Below are 21,221 nucleotides of genomic sequence, written 5' to 3' on the forward strand. Positions count from 1 at the left end.
GATCAAAAGGAGGATCCATAAAGGGAGGTCAGAATAACTTGGATCAAGGGTACTTCCAGGTCTTTGGTAGTTATGCTATTGCTCCTTCAGAACAGTCCTGGTTTACCTGTGTAGCATGCAGTTTAACGTAGTCCCACACAAAGTAGCCTCTTTTGGAAAATAAATTGCATCATCGCATTGTCATCCACAAAGAGCTGATGAGGCCCAGAGTGAGGGGTAGCAGTGAGGAAGACAGAAAGTTAGACCTGGAGAGCGTCTGAGGAAATGAGGAGGGAAGGAAGGTAGATAGCAGAGGGTCATGAGGAAGGTCAGCTTAATGGGATTCATGGAAGGCATGGGAAAGTGAAACTGTCCTAAATTTGCATATGTTTCTACGGAAATTTTTTTGATTTTGCTCTAATGCCAGTAGGTATATAGAGTGAAAAATGAACTCAAGTTGGGTTTAGGGTAACTGTCTGCATAGCAAAGGAAGGCTCAGCTTAGAACAAGCTATTCTCTGAAAGTAAGAGCTTCTATTTGTTTTGGCAGACATTTTTAGAGCAGTTTTAGGTTTACAGAAAAAATTGGATGCAAAACACACATTGCTATGTCCACTATTAACATCCTTCAATATGAGAATCATTTCTACACAAAAGACCATGCACACTTTACCAGCCTCAGAAAATAGGCCCTACTGTCTGTTTCCCATATTAACAATTATTGCAGTTTCCCGTTAGCATCCTCCACCATCAGTGCTATGTTAGTCACAACTGGGAAACCAATACTGAACCCTCCTCCTCTTTTCTTCTTCTTCTTCTTTTTTTTTTTTTTTTTTACTTACTTTGCTCTATGGCTGAGACAAAATACCTGAAACCCAAAGTTAAAGGTGGAAAGATTTACTTGGCTCACAGTTTGTAGAGGTTTCAGTCCATATCAGCTGGCTCCAAGACAGGGCGGCATGGCACAGGGGCAACAGTTCATAGTGATGGAAGACAGCAAAAGCAACAAGAGCAAAAAGGAAACAAGCCTCTTTCTCTTTTTATCTAGCCAGCTAGGAATACAACAGAGCCAAACTAATCAGTGTACTGATCCAACAATCATCCGGCCTTTATCCCAGCGTTACACTATGATTCATTAGCACTAGATTAGCCTCTGAAAAGCCTACCTCCTTGACCAAATGAGGCTTTGGGGGGGGGGAATCCAGATACAAACATAACAGTATTATTGTTATTTGAAATACAGTCTCACTGTGTAATTTAGGCTGACCTTGAACTCACTGTGTAACCCTGGCTGGCCTTGAGCTTAAGGTGATCCTCCTGGACTCAACCTCCTAAATATTGCCTGACATCTGATATCCTATTAATTACATTTCATAGTTTGCATTAGGGTTTGCTGTTTGTATTGTATGGTTTTACAGGTTTTGGTAAAGCCAGAAGACAAGCAGTGTGTTATGGAGCAGTCTCACCTGCCCCAGCCTCCTTTCTTAGAAAATCTGAACCCCTGTCAACTGCTGATTGCATTTTATCTCTTAAGATTTTATCTTTTCTGGAATATCATATAGTTGGAACAAAACACTATTTAGCCTTTTCAGGTATCTTCTTTCACTTACCAATATGTTTTAAGTTTTCTTCATGGCTTTCATAGCTCACTTCTTTAGTGCTGAATAACATGTACCATAGCTGATCATCCATGAGAGCTTGTGTTTTCTGCATACTGGTGTGGTTACTCAAATTTCACTTTTATGTGTGTCTTAAGATAAACCTCATATAGAATACAGTCATTTCATTTACTTAAATATTATTAATAAGCAGGGCTCAATTTTTTAAATATTGTCAAATTTACTCCTAAATTTTGAGTTTGTTAGGTCTTACATAGATTTTTTTTTTTTTTTTTCTTAAATTGTGTGTAGGATCTTTTCCAGGACATGAATCAGTACTGGCCTGATATAAAGCACCCACTGAATGGCAGCAGGTTCTGGTAAGTCCAGGTTTCTCACAGTCATTGTGCTCTTTAAAACCATAAGTGTGGGAGCAGCATAAATGCATTCAAAATGCAAATTCGTAAGAGGCACAGAAAACAGACAGTAGGGCCTATCTTTTTGTAGGGCTTGTTAAGTGTGGTCTTTTATGTAGAAATGATTCTGTTATACCGTTTTTAGAGCCTTTGTCCAGTGGGTAAAGTGACAAGTCAAGTTTACCTCATAAGCTTCTTTTCTAGACCACGTGCTATTGTTATGGTTTGTATCTAGAGGTCTCCCCAAAGCTGCATGTGCTCAAGGATGGAGCTTTTGGAAGGTTATTGGATTATGGTAGTTCACAGCTGGCTTGCTATTTGGAGGTAGGTTCTGGTCAGAAGAGGCAAGCCCTCTGGGGTGTGGCCCAGAAGAGGTGGTCATAGGGGGCGTGGCCCAGAAAGGTTTACTTTCCCTCCAAGGCTCCTCCCTTCACTCTGCTTCTTGTCTGCCATTCTGTGAGCAGCTATTCCTAACACCGTGTCTCTGTGCTGTGCTCTCCTGCCTAGAGCCACCAACTAAGGGCTAAAAAATGAGCCAAAATAAATCTTTCCTCATTTAATATTCTCAGGGGTCATTTATTGTGTCTCAGTGATAAGGAAATAGTTTCTTCATCTTAGTTACAGCTATTTCAGTCATGACTTTATTATTTAGAATTTCTTTATTGAAATTTAATTAGACCAAACATTTCTATATCTAGAAATTAAAAAATCAGACGGGAAAAATATGTCTTAAAGAATTGTGCTGCTGCCTTGATAATGTTAAAAGAAAGAACCTGGGTGTGGTGGCACAGCGCTGTAATCCCCAGTACTCTAGGAGGCTGAGACAGGATTGCAGGTTGAGCCTATCCTTGTCAATTTAGCAACTTGGTGAGACCAACTCTGTCTCATAAAGGAAAAAATAAGAAAATGGCTTGGGATATAGCTCAGTGTAAAGGCTCTGAGTTCAGTCCTCACTATCACCAGAGAAGGGAGAGGGAGGAGGGAAAAGGAAAGAGCACATACCTCCTTACTAAAGAGGAAGAAAGATAGGACTCTACTTGAGGCAGAGTCCTCACTCCAATAAAGTAAAACACAAGAAGTTCCAAGGCCTAGGACATAAAGGCTATGTGGTTAATTCAGGATAGTTTATAAAACTATTGCTTTTTAAGAAGGTAAAATTGGGGTTGGGGATTTAGCTCAGTGGCATAAGGACCTGCCTTGCAAGCAGGTGGTTGTGAGTTCGATCCCCGGTACTGATTAAAAAAAAAAAAAGAAGGTAAAATTGACATTAATGTTATATCAACTGAAGGTTATTCTGTTTTTAATGTCTTTCTCTAGTATGACAGTTTAAGATTCAGATTATAACTAAACAAGTTTTTCCAGAAGCACTAATGTAGACATTTTTGTGTAGAGATTTTAGTTAAAAAAGAAAGCTTGAGTTTAGTGAGAGGCTTTACAAAAGCCTGGTTCATCACTCAGTTTGACATTTCGCCCAAGGGGTTTGGTTTGAGAATTCACTGACTGCAATCTGTAGGTTGAAATCACCCTTCAAAAAAGAGAATCACTCTTAGTGAAAATTTTGATTTGAACAGCGCAGGTCTCCCACTTGTTCTGCACACTTTGTGTTCTGGAAAATGGCTTCAAAGTAGAGATGGCCATAATGAGTTGAAATGGAGGGAAACAGAAAAGCGCTTATATGTACCTTTGTAGGGTACTTCAGATGATGAAACTTTGATATCTGTGTCAGCTTTACTTTAACAAATACCTGAGAAAACCGATTTAGAAAGAAGAAAGAGTTTATTTTGGTTCACTGTTTCAAAGGTGGATCCCCTTTCTTTGGGCCTTTGGATGGCTTTGTATTTTGTGGTGGGAACATGTGACAGGAAGATGTTTACCTCTGAGAAGCAAAATAGGAAGGGGTCGGGATTTCATCCCCTTCAAGTGTTCAAACTGGATATGGTGGCATATGCCAGTAATCCCAGCACTTGGGTGTCTGAAGCAGGATGATTGCTGCAACTTTGAGGCCAATCTGGGCTGCATAATTCAGGGCTGGCCTGAATTACAGATGGAAACCCTGTCTGAAGGGGGAAAACTAAAAAAAAAAAATAATCTCTATCTATGTATCTGTGCATCTGTCTGTCTGTCTGTCTGTCTATCTTAGTAGAGGCTCCTCTGTGGAATAGGCCAGTACCTTTCTGGGTGACTAGCCATCTTGCCTCATAGAGAAGTGAGGTTTGTACTGCTCTCTGAAATCTCGTGCTGTTGAGCACCAGCAATGCAAGAAATCCATATTATAATGTGGTTTGTTGGGTGTCTGAACAATGGCATTTTTTTCCTTTGATTTGCTGTTAATTGAACAAACTGTAATTGCAGAGATGAACTGGAGCTAATGAATAGTGGAAAACAAGAGAAGATAGGAGTGGTCTTTTGAAACAGTTCTGAGTTCAGAACGCTGTGTTGCCTGCATTGCAAATGAGGGGTTGTATCCGTCCTGTTTGGTAATGCAGTGGTGTACCCACTGTGTGACTGCTGAGTGTGAGGAAAACACATCTGAATATTGTCACTGTGAACCTGCAGGAAGCATGAGTGGGAAAAGCATGGCACTTGTGCTGCCCAGTTGGCTGCCCTCAACTCTGAGAGGAAGTACTTTGGGAAGAGCCTGGGGCTGTACAAGCAGGTGGACCTCACCAGGTAAGTACATTCAACCTGGAGACTCTCAGGCCTGGACCTCCAGTAACCATGCATGAGCAGAGATTGCTGATCTTTGGCAGCCCTGCCACACATGCCGGCACCTTTAAAGGGGATAAGGGTTCATGCTTAAGAAATGCTCCAGCCTCTCAGTAAGCTGGCCATATGGAGAATGAGGACCAACAGGGTGGCCATGTCAGTCACTGTCCCTGACAGGCACTGTGCCAACATGACAGTCTCCCAGGGATCTCTGCCTCCTGCTGTGGGTGTGGGTACCCTGGGACAGGCGGAAAATGGTAGGCAAGGGTCCTTTCAGCCCTAGAAGTGACCCTACACTTGTGGACTTGGCACTGCCTACACTCACCTTAGCTCCAGAGATAGAGTGTGTCGCCACCATACAAGAAGAGCCAATGGATTTGTAAAGACAGTGAGCCCCTCAAGGGCCCATGCCTGGCACCCACCTCACCTGAGTCTGATCGCAAGGGAGTTTAGGGCTATCATTTCCCTTCCCATCTGGATACTTCTGCTAAAATGTGTTAATTCTTCTTACTGGCCTTTGTTGTAAGTGACCATAATAAGCCAGTAAGCTAGTTTTAGAAATATTACTAAACAGAGTAAGGAGAATGTCAGTGCTGGAAGCTGGCTATAGTGGGCTAAATGAATGTGTGTGTCCCCTAGAGTTTGGTGTTGGATCTTCACCCACCAAGGGATAAGGAGTGTGAATCCCCTTTTTAAAACCCTGAGAGCTGTCTATCCTCTTCCCTGGGGGACACAGAGAGACACTTGCTGTCTGAGAAATAAGCTATGAACAGATGCCAGATCTGCCAGTGTTGATCTTACACTTTTGAAAAATAAATGTCCATTGATTATTTTAAAAAGAAAAAAATGACCAGTTATACAGTGTCTGCAGTGCTGGCTGTAATCTATGCAATTTCTTTAGTCAGAATGGTTTTTTTTCAGATGAGAGTCATTCCAGGAGCCTTTGCTCATCAGCCATATTTAAGGTGTATGAATCAAATCATTCAAGATGAATAAACCTTTATGGTCCTCTAGTCACGTGTTCTACCTCCTCATACACAAAAGCGTCCACAAGTGATGTGTCACCATCTCACACAGATAATTTCCTGTCTCATTTTGATCAGACAGCTGGGATTTGAATTGCCAGATCAGGCATTGAAACAGGAGAGGCTGGATGCCTTTGGGGAAATGGAGCTACATCAAAGAATATCCGGCCAACGAGTTTAAGAGTAAATCTCCCAACTTCCTGACCACGGTGTATTTTTTGCTTTTGTTTTAACATTACTGGAGATTAAACCCAGGAGCTCTTTTATCATTAAGCTGCATCCTCAGCTCTTTTATTTTTGAGACAGGGTCTTACTGATTTGCCCAGTCTGGCCTGGAAATTCCAGCCTTCCTCCTTGAGTAACTGGGGTTACAGGGATGTGACGCTGTGTCAGGGGTACAGAAGGGGGTTAATGTGCCGTTTGACTCTATGGCTGACACTAACTAGTTGCTCATCTTAGATAATCTCTTTAGATATTTTTTCATGATGTAAAAAGAATAAATGAGTTGCACTCATTCCTAAATTCTTTTAACTCTTAAAATTTACATTATTAAGGATATGTACTAGGAATTACTGTACCAGTAATGTGTGGCAGGCAGTTACTGTGTGTGTGTAGGTATTATATGTGTTCTTTCATTTGTAGATTTTTCTACAAGAGGAAGTAGTGTTCTCTTGGCAGGAAGCACAAGACCTTTCACTTCCTCACTCACAAAATGTCAATAATGAGCACTCTAGCAACCACTGTGAGAATTAGCTTAAAGAGTACACTTCTGGAACGCGGGAGCACTGCATAACCCGAAGGAAGCTTATTTCTGAAAAGTTGACAGAGTAAGGCCCACTTAGCCCTCCAGAGATAGAGCACTGCCTCTGTTTCTACATTAATGCATCCTGTTTCTGTCTGCCATGTCCTGCTGTGCTTCAAGTTAATTGTGCAGTAAGTCTCATTTAACAAGCAGGAAGAGGAGAACAAATAGATCTGGCTAAGAAAAAAATTTTTAAATGGTACCAAGGCTATGTTTATTAATGATAGGAAAAGAAAAAGGCTCTGCAAAGCAAATTTGGGCCAAGTGGAAGAAGGAAAGAAGAGTACCCCACAGTGTGAGGGTAGACCACTTTTTAAGAGTGAACACAATGGTGCTGTCTAAAACCTTTTAAGTACTTAAGCCGTCTTAAGTAATTAAGTGCGGTAGGCCCTTTTTGCAAAGTGTGAAACTCACCACTTTTTGCATAGTCCTGGCAACTTCAAGTGTTTGCTGAAGCCTACTAAACAAACAGCAGAGCTGGGAGTGCAGTACCTGCTAGCTGTCACTTGGAATATAGCAGTTCTAGAAAAATTACTCTTTGCCACTTTCTCCAAGGAAAATTTGAAATTCTTAGCACACATAAAGTTAAAATTAAGGAGTCAAAACTTAAGATAAAATTCTTTTATTTTTTTCTTTCTAAACCATTATAACAAATTATCTTTTTGTCATATGAAAGAAGCAATCCTGAGAAACTACCTGCCGAGTATCTTGTAGGGAAGTTCTCCAAGTACCCTTAGATAAAGACCTCAGTTAAGCTGAACTGATTGTAACTCAGAAGACATGATAATAAGCTATGTTCTAGGCTGGCCGTGAGGTTTCTCTGCATCTTTCTGTCTTTGCCACCGGTATCAGGAGGGTACTACCCAGTAGAAATAGAATGTGAGCCACAGAGGTCTGGGCTCAGAAACATCTTAAAAATAGAGAAACAGGTAAAATTAACTTTAGTAATATATCTAGCCCAGCTTACCTAAGATATTGCAATTTTTAATACATATTTTATTTTTAGTTTTGTTTACTTTTTTTTGTATTGGGCATCGAACTCAAGACCTTGCACTTGCCAGGCAAGCACTTGTGCCACTGAGCTAAATCCTGGCCCTAATTAATTTTTTAAAGATTGAAATGTTTTACCCTCCTTGGCACAGAGCTTTTGGAGATTGATGTTGTGGCATGACCAGCCCAAGTGTGGGCAGTGTAGACACATGGGTGTGGGGCACTTCTGGAGGTGCAAGGAGCCAACCACTGCTGTCCTGTTTGTCCCAAGAGCTGCAGCAGGCTACTGACAGCTCAGGACTGAGGGAGGCAGCTGTATCTTTCATGTACTCTGTGGTCATAATCCAGAATGATCAGAAAGAGTTGATGGGACCACAGAGAATTCCTGAATGCTATCTAAGAATTTTTACGTCATACCACATAATTTAATGTTTTTTGTTGAGTGCTTCGATAGAATTATCTATAACAATGCTTTAGAACATTTTTCAAGATTATCAACATTTAGCATATGTAAAAATGTAAGGATGCAATTTCCTAGGATAAGCTGAGAAACCAAACTGCTGTCGAACAGATGCTACCAGTAGATGGTGCTGTGCGAGCCCACCATGATGAGGCGATGTCAGGAGTGCTCTGAGGAGCTCAGACTTTGGAAAGGGTCCACCTGGATAGCATGTGTGTGAGGCAGGAAAGTTGGAGTAGGAGCTGCTTGTCTGCTTCTGTGGTTAACAGATTGGTTAGTCATAGAGAAAAAGCACTCTGAAAGAGAGTCTTAAGAATGTCCTAGGCCATTGTGGACTGAGGGGAGAGAGAACAATGGCTGCACCAGCAAACAAGCTCAGTCTGGGAACCTGTACCATGCATGGGCCACTGCCAGACTGGGAACGGCCAGATCTCAACCCCTTCCAGCACACGGGCTCACAAACAAGAAGTACCAACCCTCCCCCATAAGTGACCAGCTTATCTAGAGAAACAGTCTGTAATGATAGCTATTGAGATGAAGTACGATTAGATGCCTGTGATGCTTTGGTGTTTCCCTAACATTGCAGGTCTAGGGCCAGCAGTATGGTCATAGGTTCAAAGGATAGTTATACACAGTGTGGCATCTTGGGGGAATCTGTTTCTGAGCCTTACAGCCATTGTTGATTCCCTCTGGTCTTGTTTTGAGGTCGTATCATTTCTATTGTTTTGTTGGGTTGGGTTTTATTCTCTTTTATTTGATTTTTTAAAATCCAATGGCAAGAGAAGCTATTTTAAGGATAGCAAGATATATTATGATAGCAATTTTGGATTTACTATTGGCTTGTTTGATTTCCTTTATTGCATTCATTGTTTTGTTTTTATTGTTTCTACTCTATTCTGTTTGAGTTTTACTATGTCTGCAGTTATCTGCAGCTCTTTTGAAGACACCAAAAGGTATTATGGAAACTATTTGATTTCATAATGTTTTAAAGTCCTGTATCTCTTAGACTGGTTTGTTTTGATTGATTTTATTCTGTTTTATCCTCTTTAAAATAAGAAAAATATACTATCAAGCAAGTAAAAAAATTCTCAGATTTTTACTATGAAATAGGATGTTTCAGAAGAATAAGAAAGTAAAATGAATCTTTATTATGCAACTATTTTTTTTAATTTCAGAGCGCTCCAAAAATTTAAAATTGAACCGTCTATCAATTACTATAATGTAAGTTTTGCCTTTTGTTTCCTATCTAATGTGCTCCACTAAAGACACCTATATATCATTGCATCCTGTGAGCCACTGTCAAGTTTTATTGTGACCTAATGTCTTAGTTACTTTCTTTTTGCTGAGACAACTAACCTGAAACCCACAAGTTAAAAGAAAAAAAAATTATTTTGGCTCATAGTTTGTAAAGGTTTCAGTCTGTAGTGCTGGCTCCATAGCAGGGTAGAGTGGCGAAGGGGCATGGGAGAGGGGGAAGAGTTTATCACACGGCAGGCAGGAAGCAGTGAGCTTTCATTTTTCCCTGTTTATTCCATCCAGGCTACAAGCCTATTGGTTAGTGCCACCCACACCTAGACTCATGCTAAGCTGATCAGTGGACTAATCCACTATCACACCTATGTTCTAGTCACTTCCAAAAGCTCCACTTGGGAGTGTATGAGGCTTTGCAGGGAATATCTAGAGAGAGAACATGATACTGACAAAACTCCCTCCTAACTTGTGTGCTTTATATTTTGTATGAATTTTTTATTTCTAATTGTATACTGATTGTGAATTGAAGGCTACTTGGACGAGTGGCTTGAAAGCATAGACCCATGGCCCTTGCTAGGTAATATATATGCTGTAGATTCCGAGGGGTGGGTGGAATATGAGTTTAAAACCTGCTTTCAGCTTAATAATGTGTTATATTAGAGGAAAGTCATTTAGGATTTTTTCTATGATAAACTAGATGATACAGATTTAAGCATGAGCAGATCTTACCATCTGGGAAGGATATAGAAAATAGTTTTCGTTTCTGGGTGTCTGATTCACTAATAAAATTCTTGTGGACCTCAGACTGTAGCGATGCTCGCCATGCATGTTTCTCTGGTTGCTAGTATGTACTCCATGGCACATCAGAGTGGTTCCAGTTCTGTCTCAGTTAGATCAAAGATAGGAAGATCACCTGCAAACCAAAGATAGACATATCACCCCAAAGCCCAGGATGCCATCCGTGCCTTTATGGAAAAGGTGCAGACTCTAGCTTTAGAGAAATAGATCATATTCTTTGAGGTAGTTTTTTTGGAAGTAAGGATTTAAAGAAAGGTTGAAAGTAACTGATTTTAGCAATTCTGTGGTTCTGGATGTTGAAGAGTTCTTGTGGCCTTGGCAGTTTGTACAGTAAACGGCCTTGACTTGCCTTCAGTAGTGTCTGCTAGACTGTAATCACTTTCCCAGTAACTGTCTGTTTCTCTCTTCATGGAGAGTAGGTATGAGGGACCAGTGATTGAAAGACAAACCACTATTTGTGCCTTGAAGACCTTTTTATGCAGGGTGGGACAAACATTTGCAAAGACTCTGGTCCTAGCCTGAACTGTGTAATGAGAGTGAGCAAGATGGGCCTTATATTTTTGCCCAGAAATTGATATTCAGAGATATTGAGGGCCAACGATGACGGCCATTGTTGACTCTCTGCGAAGTATCAGAATGCATGCATGGGCTCAGGCAGAGGTCCCAACTGGTCACAATGAGTCGTACTTTCCTCAGGTTTCCTGCTTGGCATCTGGCATCCAAGTACTTTCCACTTAACTGCTTTATGGGAAGAAGAGTTGTGTTGCAGAGACTCTCTGGGAGCTGCGTGGGTAGCCTCTTAGAGGCTGGGACCCTGGGGAAGAGTACCTTAAGAAAGGAGAGGCAAGGCAGTGCTGGAAGGCAGGAAGAATACATCTTTGAGGACCAGGAACAGAGTGGGATGCTATGGGAGATAAGGTCAGCCAATCACATTTTGACCTTAGGACATCATCCCACAACAGTGCCAGTGCTGAGGTTCCAAAACAGACCTATGTCTCCAATTGTCTGGTGCTGGAATGGGAGTGGAAGAAAGGACAGCTCTTTAGGGAGTCATGGGGCAGGCCACTGGATAATTAGAATTTGAGATTTCTACAAGGTTCAAGAGGTCAAGTTTGGAGGAGAGGGATAGAAGGTTCAAGAGGTCAAGTTTGGAGGAGAGGGATAGAAGGCTTCCTGTATGAGGCAGTAGGAATAGAGTAGGGTGGGTGGAGAGGAGACCTCTGTAGAAGGCAGCCCTATGTCAGTGTGGGTCGAGGAGCAGAGGCAGGTACCCACTGCAGAAGACCAAGATGTCCCTCACAGGGTGGAGGGAGGGTTGACTTCAAGAGAAAGGAGAACTCATAGGACAAGACTGAAATTGGAGGCAGCTGTCAGAATAGAGCAGGTCTGGGGTCCCTTGTTCTGAGATGGAGCAGGTAAGAGCACCTGTAGGTCTTTCTTAAGCTTGCAGTTGAGAGTGGAAGGTGGGTGCTCTGTGGGCCTATCTTCTATACCGTAAGAGGTGATTATTGTGGGGAGATACAAGGGAGATAGGGGCTCAAAGAGTGGCAGGGCTGAGAAAATTTTGAGGGCCACAGAAAATAAAATAAAAGTTGGTTAGCAAAGGTATCTATAGTTTGGGCATTTCAGGTAAGACAGCCTTGGCCAGGAGAGAGTGGGCTGGTGCAAGAGGATGGGGTAGAGAGTTGGGCTGCTTGGGGGAGAGAAAGATGGGTGCAGAGAAGGAAAGGAAGTGGTGGGAATCCTGGTAGTCTGGTAAGTAGTGCTGATGTCCTCCCCCTCAGCACTGGGGGAGGACATTCTCAAGCTTCTCCAAGCTGGGGAGCCCCAAAGAGGACAAGTCACCAGAACATTACATTCTTCATGGAGCAGAACCGTTAGGTTTTTCCAGTTGAAGTTTCATTTCTAATACACTTTCACTTAATGTCAGATTTCAGAGTTTAAAGATGCCCTTACCAGCTTCTACGGAGTTGTACCTAAGATCCAGTGCCTCCCATTCACACAGGTCAGACATAGCATATCTGGTCTTCTCTCTGTCTTCACTGTGGAGGTTTCAAATGGAATTGTATTTAGGCATGCATGTCTGTGTCCTTGTCTCTGTATGCATGTCTGCTTGTACACACATGTGTATGTCTGTGTGTACCTATGTGTTGTATGTGAGCACCAGTGCATGCTTTTTAATAACCAGTGTGGTTTTTTGACACTTACCTAGCCTAACAAGAATATACCTAGCCTAGAAGGGATGGTAGTATAGGGAGGTGGGAATAGATAAAGTTAGAAAATGGCTGAGCTTTATGTTAGTAGTCTTAATCATTTTAATTACAGTTATCTGTCCAATTTATTGACAAAATTACAGTTTCATTTTTTAGCTGATTAAGACTTATTTTAGGAGTAGGGTGCTGTGTACCTTTAAATGCTATTTATTTTCCTAGTGTCTTAATGTGTGTGCATTTGGGGTCTGTATGAATCTTTGTAGACTTTTAAAATTTTTTTCCAAGCTAACCACATGTCCCTTCACACAGGGCTGGGGGAGGTACACTTCCGGGGTGACTGGGGAACCCAAACCTCAGGCTGAGCCCCACTGTCCACAATTCAGCACCTCAGCCGCTTATTGCCTTTGTGCTGGCCAGCTTTCTTCTGTTGATAGAAGGAGTTTGCTTCTAAAGCCTGGAGTCTTAGGTCTGGAGCCACTGTTTTTGTCATCTTCAAGTCAGCCTTATAGAGTATCATGATCCCAAAACTGTTGATATTCCAAGGTCTGAATTTTTAAGCCTCTGTTACTTTTTTATTTTCAGGGTGAGAAAGTACAAGTAATTAGTCAGATAGAGTTGTGCTTCACTAAGGAGGACCTCCATTTGCGAAACTGCACGGAGGAGCCTGGGGAACTGCTGTCACCAAAGCAGGAAGCGTGGTTGTCCAAGGTCGCTGCTAAGCAGTCAATGATGGTCTGTGAAGATGGCCCGGTCTTCTACCCACCACCTAAAAGGACCAAAAATTGATGTCTGAAGTTTGGAAATAGTCTGTGTTCTACAAATTAAGACGAATTCAAATCAACTGCTTTTTAAAAACTGAATCTAAAGCCTTTTAAAAATGTGTCTTGCTTTTTTCTTTAGTGTCTGTGAGTTGATTTTGTCCCTGTCCAGTAAGTGTTCCTCTGGGTTATACTTCCTGTAAATGTGTGACCTTCAGATTAGTTGGTGACAAGCGGCACTTCTTGGTAGAAGCTACCCAGATTTAAGCCACTGCTAAGTATTGAGAAATTTAGGCACAGCCCAGGGCAGAGCTCTGATGGTATGTTCTGAAACCTTGCAGTGCATCTTCCTTCTTGAGGGGTAACATGGCTTTGTGTCTGAGCTACTATGTCAGGATTAGCTTTTGTGGCTGGATCACCTGTGACATGAGGCAGTGGTGTCTGGGATGGGGTGGGGGACTTCCTGCATGAGCTGTAGTGCAACTGTCTTTTCCCATGTGTTCCATCTGGTCTCTGCTTGTGTTGAGTGATATTTTTCTGTTTATTTTAATCAGGTTAATGTCCTATGTGGTATCTAACAGAACATACTGTGTACATGTATTATATTAAGCATTTAAAAATATTTAATCCTCAGAACAATTGTTTTTAAAAAATGATTTTTCAGACTGGTTCAAAAGCAAAGCTTAATTCCATGATGTCTGTAGGACATGAATCTGAAATTCACTTATTTGAAAGGCAAGCCATGCAGAGCAGACTTTTTGCATACTCACCTGGCAAGCACGCAGTTCTGAGTGACAGTGCTGTGTCCTGAGCTCACACAGGGTACCCAGTGGTTCTTCAGCCGGGATTTGATTAATATCAGTCTACGTTTTCTAAGGTAGAGAGAAGAGCTGACAGCATTCCCCCACAGTCATGTCCCGGCTTTGCCTACATTCCCCCCCACAGCCTGGTCCCTTTGCTCCCGTTCAGACTAGCATCTATTTCGTGTTTTGCCTGGGCTTGCCAGCCCAGGATGTGTTTCTCTTTTACACTGACAGCTTGTATTGAGATATGGGTGAAAAGAGCCTGGTGAAAACAGTAAGGAATTTTACCTCGGGACCAGCAATCTCTCCCTTAGAGTCTTTCTGAAGAGAACTGCAGTCCTCAGTGTCATTTAAATGACAGCTGTTGTTTCTTTGAGTCATCTTATAAACTCATGACTCAAGGCTTGAGTTTCAAGGTCAGTAGTATTTGCAGAAGACTCCTCTTTTGAAATTGTGTTTATTTTATAGCCTTGAAGGGTCAAGGAAGGAAGAGCCTGCAGTACTTCTCAGAAGCAATCTGAAATCTGCCATTTCCTTTCAAATTAAGACATTATTTTGAAAAATAAGGTTTATTTGTCATCTTAATCTGAGCATTTCTTGAGAGCAGACTGAGGTTCAAACAGGGAGGCATGCTGGGAAGATTTATGGGCCACAGCGTAAGTGGGATTTGTGTAGGTGGAAGAGCCTGCCAGTGCCCTGCCATGATGAGTAAAGTATGAGTGGACCATAGCAGTTCTTGGCATGGTTGTATTTCTCTTTTGGGTATTTTCCAAATTCAGGTCACTAAACTAACTCTGGCCATGCTGTTCTTGCTATAAATTCTCATTCTGGAGAGTCCATGTTAGAGTTTGAGATTTGTGCTTGTGGGTGAGCAAGCTAGGGGTAGCAGGCCGGATTTGATCTGGCATTTCTACAGGGTGCAGAGTTGAGGCAGGGGACAGGAGTGCTCATCCCTGTACCAGTGTGGAAAAGGACACTGGAACTAGACTGGGAGAGGTGAGTGGAGTTAGAAGTGTGAAAATCCTGGAAAAAGACCATAAACAAGTGAGAAAAGATACATGGGCTCCCTGAGGTGGCTGAATATCTCATCTCTGGTGCGTTGGAAAGGGGTGTGGCTTCTGCTCAAGGTGTCTTATCCTTCGAAAGCAGAGCCTAGAGTCCAGCTAGTTAGTCCTGGTCCCCAAAGACAGAGCAGTCATCACCATTAACTTTTTCGTCCTCCACTGGATGTAAGTTGTCTCTCTGTAAAAACTCCCATACCAGCAGCTGGTGACACATCCATTCTCTCATTCCAGAACAAATCTAGCGTGGACTTGGAACTTTTTTAGTTTTATCCCAACCATGAGAAGTACTTCTTGATTCATCATTTCTTTTCCATGAGCTTAATGTGGCGCCTCGAGACTTCTTTCTTGAGCTGTGTGTGGGTTTCCACTGAGTCCTCTGTCCTAACCCTGCACAGTAGTACAATGTGTGTGCTATGTCCTTCTCTGGAGATAGTATTGTCTGCTGGAGGATGGTATAGGGGCCAAGGCTTTCAGCTCAGCTCCACTGGCCCACCCACATCCCAGCCAGTACTGCTCAATCACCTGGATCTCTGCTATGGCAGCTCCACTGCCAACTGATGAGAATCTTCTTGGATCTGAGCACCCAGCAGAACTGCTTTGTCCCTGTACTCTTCACATAAATTAGCCGTCTTACCAGCTCTGGGAATACAGGGAGGATAATCCTTTTGAAGCTCAGGCTAATCTGGATGGTGACAGGCAATAAAAAGGAAATAAACTATATATAAATAAAAATGAAATAGGTTTACCTAGTGGGGAAAAGCTAGAGGGAGGAAGGCAGGAAAGCCTCGAGAGTGCAACTTTGTAGGAATGAGGTAGCACATCTGAGGAGATGGCACACAACCTCCATAGTCCCTGTCCAGCAAGAACCACAAGTGTCCTGATTTTGTACTCCTTGAGCACACTGCCATGGTGGAGGCACATGAGCACTTCACCATGCTTTCCTGATTGGTGACCAGATACATCAATGAAAAGACATGAGAGTGATGCCAAATGTTAACTTCTTCCATGCCTAAGGAGAGCTCAGAAATTGTGTTTCTTTAGTATTTCTGTGAGCTTCAGACCAGAAACAAAAAGAATTTAATCTGTTTCCCAAGGTGACCAAATACTGAGCTGTTGGATATTTTTGGAGAATCCAGCTGTATGGCTTGTATTCATCACTGCAAAGGATTGAGAAACTTAGATAAAGTAAAGCATACTACTTCACCAGATCTAGCTCATGAAATTACCAGGACAGGATCCAATATTTTAAATTGATTTTTGTATGAAGATAAGTTGATTTCATATGAGATGGGCTATATTTCCATAGAAGGGGCAGTAGCTAGAATTTTTTATTCTAAGGAAAATCTTAGACAAGCACTGAGAAATACTGCAATTATATGTAATTTTTGTGATAGAAATTATGGGTTTTTTTGAGTGACGATAATGAGTCTTACATTTACTTTAGACAAAAAGCACAGAATTAGCATTTCAGGCTTAGATGACATTAGAAAGTTTGAAGTGGTTAAGGTTAAGAGCTGTCAAATGCTGTACTAAGTTTATACTGACTTGTTTTGAACATTCCAGACCTGTGCAGATTTAATACACTCATGACCCTTTTATTCCAGGGAGCAAGACATGGTGTATTAGTCAGTTGCTCATTGCCAGGACAACATACCTGACACTCACAACTTAAAAGCAAGGTATATTTTGCTCTAGGTTCCAGCTGTTTCTGTCCATGATCAATTGTCCCTAAGGCAAGACTATCATGGTGGGAAGCCATGGTGGAGCAAACCTGCTCACCTCACAATATCTGGGAATCAGAGCACAGAGAAAAGTAACAAAAGGTAATACCCACAACCTCAAACCAGGCCCCACCTAACACCAAACTCACTTATGAACATTAGTGATTGCTTCAGCTATTGAGTACACACCCCATGAACCAGTCAACTCTCCAGGAATCTCAATCCAGTCAAATGTTACAGATCTTTAAAGTATTATAATGCTTTCATTTTCATAATCTGTAAAGTCCCTTTACACACGTTTATATACTAACATTCTTACAGAAGATGTAAAACGTATGTAGCAGGGAATGTGCCAGGTTATATGAAGTGTTCTAGAAGCCAGGTGATCCCATCGCAGCTGCCTGCTTTGAGAATCTGAAGTGATTTAGTGTAGGTTATACTACCTTAGACATTTTCTCTCAGCCTATAAAGAGGCCCAGGTGATCATCAAAGTATTGTTAGCGTGTAACCAAGTTCCCTTCCTATGCAGAATTGGGGTGCCATTTTTCATTTCCTTTATTTGTGTGATGCTGTGATGACACCTTTCTGAATAGCTTGTTTCCTATCTTTTGCTTTCTCTGTATGACTGCAGTTTATGACCTTCCTGGAACATGTCTGCTGCCCCCCAGGGAGCTGGAAGCCATCCTACTGAAAGCTAAGGCATCAAAGCAGAAGAGGGAAGAAATATTCAGTGAAAGGCTGAGTGAGCAGACAATGTTCCCTCTTTAAAAGCACACGGGAGAGAAATGTCCTTGAGCTATGGGGAGAAATCAAGCTGCTGCATTTGAATTTGTATTATAAAGAGCTCAGCCCAGCAGAGCAAAGCTTCAGCATCACCTGCTTGAGTCCTGGATAACAACCCCTGCAAGGGATTGAAGACCAAATCCTTATTCAGAATCTGGTTCCCCTGGATGGTTTTACTGGTACAGTTTCCTCTCAATGTATGTAGAACAGATGTGATACGGCAGGTAGGATTGGCCCCCTCTTCTCTGACTTAAGAGTAAAAATTCCCTTGAGTAAGAGCCCCAGGAAAAATATTAAGGAAATGCTCAGTCAGTTCCCAAAAGTTCAGTCATTTGTATGCTGTTCTTAAGATGACAGTGAGGGAAACTGATGTGAGTCACTGATGGGGTAATGCAGTGTACCAGAGGTTGGGACACTGCAGCCAAGCTGCCCTTTAACCCCAGACCCTTGGCCACCAGCACCCTCCCAGCTAGTCATGTCTTCCATAAGCAGCTTGGTGGGCCAGTGGTAGGCAAAATACGGAGCCATGAGCAACTGCATATCCCCTCTTGGGTTCTGAGCCTTCATTGAATCATACTTCATTGGCTTCATTGTGCTTAGGAGTTTTTTATATGCTGGGTAGGAAGAATTTCCAAACAGTGGGCAAAAAGGAAACTTTTAAACAATAACATTTAACCTTGTTTTGTAGAAAACTCTTGCAAATCAATAATGATGTCAACAATAGGAATAGTTAGGGTATTTTAAAATGAACAATAGGACAGAGGAGAGAAAGGAGCTATTGTCTTTCCCAGAATACAGCTGGAGAGACCACAAAGTCTTAGCAAAGGGGAACATTTGGGAAATTAGCAAATACATATATTAAAATTTCTTGTATTATAGACTCCAACTAATTTTATTCTCATTCCTTCAGAAAAGAGCAGAGGGTCGCATTCAGTTTTCACTGGCTGGGACTGCAGGCATGAGAGATAGCTTGGAGGAGAGACAAGTAAGCTTATGCTTGTCTGCCACAAATTAAATGATGCTGCCAAGTTTCTCAAGTCCAAATTTAAAGTTAACTTTTGTAAAGTGGGGCCAGGTGGGAGTCTGTTTGGGCTGTTATAACAAATGTAACATGGACCAACTAGGTGGCTTAGAAACAAATTTATTTCTCACAGTTGGGGATGACAAAGCAATAAGTCCTGTCCATCCCAGGACACTAATCCAATTGGAGGTTCCACTTCATGGCCTTCACCTCCCCAAAACCCACCTCATCATACTGTAACCTTCTTGGGATTATGATTTCAACATGTGATTTGGGGACAATGAAGCAAACGTTCAGCCCCTTTCAGGATATGATTGACTACTGGTTTAGGTTGTGATTGCTGTGGGACTCAATGCCAAATGTGAACAAATTTTGTGAACTACAAAGTCTAATGTGTAGCTTGACCATGTAGCTGGGCTGGGGATGTCAGATCTCTTTATTAAACATATAAAGGGAACTAGTAGGAGTCTTATCCACTCTCCGTGGGAATGCAGAAATGGAAAGACACAATATCCCCAACTGTGAGAAATAGGTTTGTTTCTAAGCCACCCAGTTGGTCCATGTTACACTTGGCCAGCTTCTTTTTTTCACTTCCTGGCTACTATGAAGTGAGCAGTTTTTCTCTGACATGCCCCCCACCATGATCCTCTCTGCCTTAGCACAAGACTCCAAAGCAACAGGGCTAGGTGACTATGGACTGAAACCTCTTCAACTGTGAATGAAAATAGGTACTTTGTAAGTTGACCATCCTAGGTGTTTGGTAAAGTGATGGGAAGCTGACTAATATTCTTACCATGCAGCTGTAGTATTTAGAAGTTCTGCTTGATTATAACACAAATATATTTATTTTCTATGAAAAAGATGAAAGTTAAGAGAAACAAAGTCACCCACCCAGGTCACAAGACAGTGACATAATGGAGTCAGGGCTCAGGATGTGAGTTTCTTCACTCAAACCCGTGGGTTCTTTCACAGCTAGATTTATTCACATCTGGTCATGCCCTGCATGCTGAGTCATCTGGTGAAATAGTTCTCCCAACTTCCTGGTTCTTGACTTTATTTTGTAAGTATCCTGTTCACTATGTTCACTCTCCTCTGGCTCAATTTAATCTAGTTTTAATTTTTGTAAACTTCTTGAAAAATTTTACTCAAGTTTATGCAGTAATGTACATTTCTGCCTTCTCAAAGGCAACGTGGATTTCAGGATTACTCTTATGCTTAACCTGACCCTTTAAGCTACTTGTTTTGGGTCTTTCTCCCTAAACCACAGTTACCTCCTAACTTCTCAGATACGTGCTCGCTTCGGCAGCACATGTACTAACTTCTCAGGTAGTTCAGCTCAGACAGTAACAGCTAAACCACAATCAAGAATATGACCAAAAACAAGTATAATTTAACCAATTGCTAATTTCTCAATTTTTGAAAATAATTTTTGAACAGATGGTTCACTGAGATGTAGAAAATATCAAAAATACTGCAGACGTTTAATAGGATATATGAATAATGCTCATATTTCATTTTTTAAAGGACTTTTATTCCAAATTGGGGGAAAGGTAGAAGTTTTTGTTCTTAAGTAAAAAGGACAGAGACAAGTTCATCAGCATGTTCACTCACATGCATGCAGTCAGCTCAGGCCAAGTTCGCTTGCCAGCTCTCAGACTTCATTTACCTTTTCTTCTCTATGAAAATGCATCAGACTGCTTGAGCTCAAATTTCCTCACCAAGCTCTCCTGCCCACCCTCATGTTGTCATCAGTCATGCCATCTAGTGCTGCTTTTTTTTTTTTTTTTTTTATCACAGGTCTCCTACAAAAATGGAACCTGGACAGGAATTTTTGTGTGTTTTGCTCAGACTTTTATACTTAGACCATATGTGTGGAAACCTGGGCCGATGAATGAGCTGTGAAATGAAGGGCCCATGATGAAGCCCTTGAGGCTTCATTTTGAGGCTTTATTTTGGCTACATCAACATGTCAATACTTTATAAAAGGCCCAATAGATACAAAAAACATTGGGTGGAGGGACAGGGCTAACAAATGGGGCTACCTTTGTAATGACAGTTTTTGACACATTTGAATAGTGGGAAAAGCAGTCATCAAGTCTCTCTGTACTTACTCTGACTTGGGATAGGACAGGCTGTGGCCTCAGGGGAGTCAGGGTTTCCTCTTAATATGATACTGTTGTAGCTCAAGTTTGTATATATTCATGCATCCCAAAGTTTGGGGACATCAAGTTAATAAATGTTGACATGAAGGAGGGGAGATTAGGGTGAGTACGCTAAGTCCTCCTGATCATGTGACTCATTTAGTCTCAGTGGAAATAGTGCTGGTCATACTCAAGCTGACCACCTCCTTCCCTCTGTGTTCCTCATACAAACCATTTCCTTGTCTACAGATAACTAGTGACACAAGTTCTAGAGATCAAACTAACATGCATATATATGTCACTTCCTTGTCTCCTGGCTTTTCAAAGGTGATTTAGAAAATATTTTAGAGCGAGAAGATTTACATTGCTTGTGCTGAGAAAATTGCAAAACTCCCATCAGAAAATATCTATTTTTACTGAAGAAAAAGTCTTGTCAGCTGGCAGAAGTGCAGTAATCAGCTGTGAGGGGAAGATAAAGCGTACTCAAAACATTATCAAAGGCTGTTTTTAAAGAAAATCAAGACAGATTGTTTTTTTTAAAGCTGGATGAAATGAACATATCAGAGGGCTATTCATTTTGCTTTAAATAGCTGGGAATTCAGTATTTTTATACTAAATGGACCCAGGTCTATGAAACACACAATAAACTTAAATCACTAGCAGAAAGTGAGAATGTTCTTGCTCTAACATTCA

General features: G+C 41.6%; 2 protein-coding genes across 2 annotated transcripts in view; both read left to right on the forward strand.

Annotated features, from left to right (window-relative positions):
• The window catches only part of Rnaset2 (ribonuclease T2), a 29,457-nt gene extending 16,342 nt beyond the window's left edge, over positions 1-13,115 (forward strand). Inside the window, exons 5-9 of the mRNA XM_003466355.5 lie at positions 1,889-1,956; positions 4,549-4,662; positions 9,151-9,196; positions 11,955-12,029; positions 12,820-13,115. Of these exons, the coding sequence (XP_003466403.2) occupies positions 1,889-1,956; positions 4,549-4,662; positions 9,151-9,196; positions 11,955-12,029; positions 12,820-13,023 (507 nt within the window). The 3' untranslated portion in view covers positions 13,024-13,115. The remainder of the gene's footprint in view (positions 1-1,888; positions 1,957-4,548; positions 4,663-9,150; positions 9,197-11,954; positions 12,030-12,819) is intronic.
• Positions 1-21,221, forward strand: part of Mpc1 (mitochondrial pyruvate carrier 1) — a 506,120-nt gene that overhangs the window by 39,316 nt on the left and 445,583 nt on the right. The window lies entirely within an intron of this gene.

This window comes from Cavia porcellus, unplaced genomic scaffold (genome assembly GCF_034190915.1).
Source record: "Cavia porcellus strain 051 isolate PalLab524CR breed Dunkin Hartley unplaced genomic scaffold, mCavPor4.1 scaffold_22, whole genome shotgun sequence".
Lineage (NCBI taxonomy): Eukaryota > Metazoa > Chordata > Mammalia > Rodentia > Caviidae > Cavia > Cavia porcellus.